Here is a 5,260-nt window from a genome sequence, read left to right as displayed (position 1 = left end):
ACTGCATGTCTGCTTCTGTAAACAGACACCCGTTTGCCCACTCATGGCCGAGTCCCTCCCTCCGAGTGCTCCGACCCTCCCATGGGTTTTATTTAGTTTAATACACAGTTATGACTTATGAAGTTATGAGTGTACCGGTACTACCGCTACCGCTACAACCAACAACAGCTCGAGAAAACAATTAATGAAGATAACGGTGCCAGCCAAGCCAGCCCGAGTCGAATAAATGTCCGAGTTCAACGTGACTCTCCAGCAGCTCAATGATTTGTTGACGGACGAGAGCGGCTGTTACAGCTGGCCGACAAAACACTGTCATGAGGTATTTCCCAGGATCTACGTCGGCAATGCGTGAGTTATTGTTTTGATTTTTGAAACAAATGAAACAGGTCTGGATGTTAACGGGGCAACGCCAGTTGTCCACAACAACAAAAGTGTATTCGCCACGATCGTATAGCCTTAGTAGCTATATACATGTAAGTTCTGTTTAATTAAAGGACCACTTCACCACTTTTCAACCCATCTTCATATAATAGGTCCTCACTATAATCATGATTAAAAAAAAATCTACTCAGTGTCTCATAGGAGGGCTGTGGGCAGTTCAGAAACCCTGTTAGGCAGATTTTTTTTAAACAAGATTTTTTTTACAAAAATGTTTAGATTTGTATTATCGTGAGAACGATTGCTTCCTTTTTCGTGTGTTTGTGTTTGTGTTAGAATAAATATTAAGTAGTTAAGCTAGTTAACTATAGCATCATTTGTATATTGTTGACCTATTTAAAAAATATTAGCACTTTCATTCAACTTTGACCCCTCTATCACATGGAACAATTTTTTGGGCGTAGTGATATGGACACAAAAGACATAGTTCCGTGTGATAAAGTGGCAAAAAATGAATAAAAGTTGCACTAATATTTTAGAAATAGCAAACAATACAAATTACGTTAGTTTTGTGAATTAATTTACTTTTAATGCGTGGACCCCTGTGTCCCCCACAAAATGACCGGAACTACTTAATATTTCACCAAAACCAGAGCAGAACTCCCACAACGGGACTCGGGCGATCAATAACAATAATACAGTTGCTGCAACCACTATAAATGTATTTCATACAGCTTAAGTTAAAAAATCTGAACTATCCCTTTAAATCAACTCTTCTTGACTTATCCTGCAGAAAGTCTATTTTAATTATTTTCAGTTGAGAAATGAGGTGGGGAAGGAGCCTCCACCCTCAGTCTCGCTGCTACTCATGCAGATAACCATCACTAAAGCCAGCAGGTGCCTCTAGTCCTGCATCCATCATCGCCAATTCACCATTAAACTATAGGCAGAAGTGCAGCTCAGTCAGGGTCAGGGATCTACTGTTCAATGATCCATCTTCCCTGCCCACTAAACACAGGATCAGTCGAATAAAGTCAAGCTGAAGGGCTATACTTAAAACTGTGACCTGAATGGCGTTCGATGCAAAGTCCTAATGGACACGGGGGCTTGCCTATAGTACCTGCCCCTAGTTTGGTCACGAAGTCTGAAACAGATTTGAACTGTGACTGGGGAGTGGGCACTGATGAGAGAACAATGGTGCCTCCAGATAGCTGTGGCCCACATACAACCTGAACAACAAGTTCTGGACGGTGACATGCCTCCGCAGTCTGCACATCCTCAGTTTGGCAATGGGGAGCCAAGCCATTGTGGATATATCCAGGGGCCACTTCTAACTGGGTTCAGAGCCGGAGGTGGTACTGTGTTAAATCAGCGCAGCTAGCTAGCCTCTCAGAGCGATAACGCTAGCTAAACCAGCAGCTCAGAATGCCATGCCAGTATTAAGTGTCCAGAGTCCAGACAATTGCATGGGCTCGACTCCACTGAGGACCACTGTCCCCTCGCTGAGGCTGACTATCAGAAATAGGCCTATGATTCCTGGAGCAAATGGCAAATGCCCAATAATACTGTGGTAGGATTTGTGGTCAATCGTGCCACAAACATTACTTTGTCATTACTAAGTCTAATTCCTTGTACTGTACATGCAAATGCTTCTGGCAATAAAGGGTGTTTCTGAATTCTGATCCAAGTTCCTCCTCTGATCCTCCAGTAGTAATGTACTAAAACAACAACTTTTCTCTAACACATGAAAAATAACTGGAATCTTGCTAGCTGGGCAGAGAAATTCCAGGTGGCATCTTTAAAAGGTTTTTCCGCAGCGGGTGCTATTAAAGGGACTAGCACTCCAACCGAGTGAGTCATGTAGCCTATAGAACTATACTGTGTTCCCTGTGTTAGTGTTCTCTCCGTTTAATAAATAATGGACATGGCAGAAACTGGAGCAGGAGAGAGGATGAGAGGGAGGATGGATGGATATATATATATATATAGATAGATAGATAGATAGATAGATAGATAGATAGATAGATAGATAGATAGATAGATAGATAGATAGATAGATAGATAGACATGTACATGCATATGGTACATACAGTACGTCAATTTACATGTGCACAGTTCTCAGTGCACACTGCACAGTATAACAAAGTCAAGAGAGCAACCACTCTTTTCGTCCTAAAAGCAAATGTATAGTTAATTGTACAGTAGTTAAGGCCCAACTACTTGAAACTGACTCAATTTAGTCACAGAGAAATACACTACCAGACATATCTATATTTTGGCCACTCCATATTATTGATCTCACATCAGAACAATGGGATTTAGGTGGAACGTCGGTTAAGTTGTTCTTTAAGGCCTCAATCACACTATCACGCAAATCAATCACGTGATTTCATTTCAATAGGGTGTCAGGCGCCTAAGGTAGTGCGTTTATCCTGTCATACACTAGACATAACCACCTTTCACCTACCTCACTTCGGCAGGTTTGTGGCGATGAATGTAATGCGTCTGAAGAGTCTGCGCATCACCCATATCCTGAATGCGGCAGAGGGGGATTCTGACATGCACGTCAACACCAACGCAGAGTTCTATGCCGACACGGGGATCGTCTACCACGGCATCCCAGCCAGCGACACCGACCACTTCGACCTCGGCGTCTACTTCCAGGAGGGGGCGGACTTCATCGAAAAGGCCCTGGCACACAAACATGGCAAAGGTGAGGAAAGCTGTCATAACAATAACTAGTAATCATATTAAGTGGTTGAATCTGAAATGACCCACAGACATCATGGCTCACTTCAAAACCTTATTCATGACCAGTAATGCTTATGCCTCCCCTGATGTATGCAGTGACGGTTGTAGATCGCCCCTACAGTCTTCTGCCCTCTCTCGCTCATACACTTTCAATTATGTTTGTATTGTCAGTCAATTAAGGGATGCTGTCAGTGTGCACAAGAAATATGATGCGGTGTTGTATGCAGTATATCAGCAACGGACAGACACGTCACACACAGACTAAGGGTAAAATGCATGAATCTCCTGACTGAGATTAATAATAATAATTATGAAAACATAGCTCCACTGGTGCTCTAAAGTCTAAACCAAAACTCCTCACCTTATTGACGATATGCACACCGCTGCCATCTTGCCAGCAAGGTGCTAACTAGGTACAGCCCATTCATCCAAACAGAAAAGTCCTATCTACCGGTAATTGTATTAAATAATGTCAAACTCACCAACATTGCGTGTCAGATTTTGGACGCATTCGTTATTATCAGTAAAGCAACCTCCTGCTGCCTCCTGCATTGTGTGCAAATTCAAAACAGGTGGTATGCATGGGCTGTTGAGTGATAGTCAACAAGCACTTCCAAACTCCAGCTAAAATCATCTGCAAGGAATTTCTTGAAAGGGAGTAGCTCATAACAGGTCTACAGTGGAATTGTATTAAACAAACACATTGCAGATAGAAAGAGGATAATTAAAGCTTTCCATACAGCTGCAATGTTGGTGAGTTTGACGTTATTTAATACAATTAGATTAGACTTTTCTGTTTGCTTGGATGAATGGGCTGTCTATGGGAAGTTGCACCTAGCCGTGTGCACATCGTCAATTACCTCCACACATTTTTTCGAGAAGCTGCTAAAACACATACTAGGTGTACGATGGGTAAGAGATAACTGCGTACAGGTGAGATCCTCATTGACATTGTTGCCTACCTGACTCAGCGTATCCAAGTATTGTTTGTACAGAACTTAACAGAAGTGTCATATTTGGTAGCAATTCTGGGTGTATGGGAGTCAGTAAATGTTTATTAAAGACAAAACTTAAAACCAAAACTCACACTAGCAATGATTGTTATTCCACTGAGATCAACATTTGAATAAGAGAAGAAAAAGGAGAGTGAGGGCCCCTGCGGGGCATTCTTTCCTTCTGAAATGAAGACACAATGACGGGTGTAACCCAAGTGTAACCATAACCTTTGACTGTACTACCTGTACTGTTAATAATCTTGTTAATAAAGTATTCAATCAATCAAAAAACGAGAGTACCAGAGTACTAGTTGACCCCGATTCTTTCTTCAGGGAAGGACTGCATCCTCTTTTTACCATAAACTGTATCTGCATTCCTGTCTGCTGGCATGCCCGTGTGTTGTGGGTCTGGATTAAATGTATAAATACTGTATATACACTTGTGTGTGTGTGCCCCTCTCCCCCGTCCAGGTAAGGTGTACGTCCACTGCAGGGAGGGCTACAGTCGATCTCCATCGCTGGTGATCGCCTACCTGATGCTAAAGCATCACATGGACGTGCACAGTGCGCTGGCCACGGTGCGGCAGAACAGAGAGATCGGACCAAATGATGGCTTCCTGCGCCAGCTCTGCTGCCTCAACCAGAGCTTGTCAGCCGAGGGAAAATTGCCGTGGAACAAATGAGATTGAGAGAGAGAGAGAGAGAAATAGGTTTGTACAAAATAAGGGAAAACTCTGCTTAAGGACATGTCACTTCCTGCATGTCACCTCTGACATTTTAACGAGTGTGGTTCATTAGGGGAGGTTGGAGAACAAACTGTGGAGGGGGTTGGGGGGGGGGGGGGGTGTGGTTCGTGGAAGCCAGGCCAGGGGAACATAACAGGAAAGGTCAAACTTGTGAAAGTTGTACAGATTTTTAGTCTCAGTCTGAACAGCAGAGAACAGGCCAAACTCCTGTTCTTTGTGGGGACCCTGCCAAACACATTCTGTTCCGCAGAGTGTTGCGTTACTGTCAGAGGCGTATCTACAATAAGGCGAGGGCAGGCGTCCGCCTGTCCAAATCCATTTCTGGCCTGGCCAAAATCCATACAATGAGAAAAGAGAGAGGACAAAAACAAGACCTGAGAACTATTAGTG

The 5,260-nt window shown here is 43.3% G+C and overlaps 1 protein-coding gene across 1 annotated transcript; it reads left to right on the top strand.

Moving 5' to 3' along the window:
• The first annotated feature begins 212 nt into the window (after positions 1-212).
• Positions 213-4,878, top strand: LOC308323910 (dual specificity protein phosphatase 3-like). Its single transcript, XM_080775774.1, has 3 exons — positions 213-348; positions 2,859-3,091; positions 4,596-4,878. Exons 1-3 carry the CDS (start codon positions 227-229, stop codon positions 4,805-4,807), a joined length of 567 nt encoding a protein of 188 aa, XP_080631900.1. The 5' UTR covers positions 213-226; the 3' UTR covers positions 4,808-4,878.
• Positions 4,879-5,260: the final 382 nt, after the last annotated feature.

Source organism: Protomyctophum bolini (assembly GCF_963924005.1).
Source record: "Protomyctophum bolini genome assembly, chromosome: 11".
In the NCBI taxonomy this organism is placed as follows: domain Eukaryota; kingdom Metazoa; phylum Chordata; class Actinopteri; order Myctophiformes; family Myctophidae; genus Protomyctophum; species Protomyctophum bolini.
Note: the sequence above shows the minus strand (reverse complement) of the source record. Positions and strands in the feature narration are given on the sequence as shown.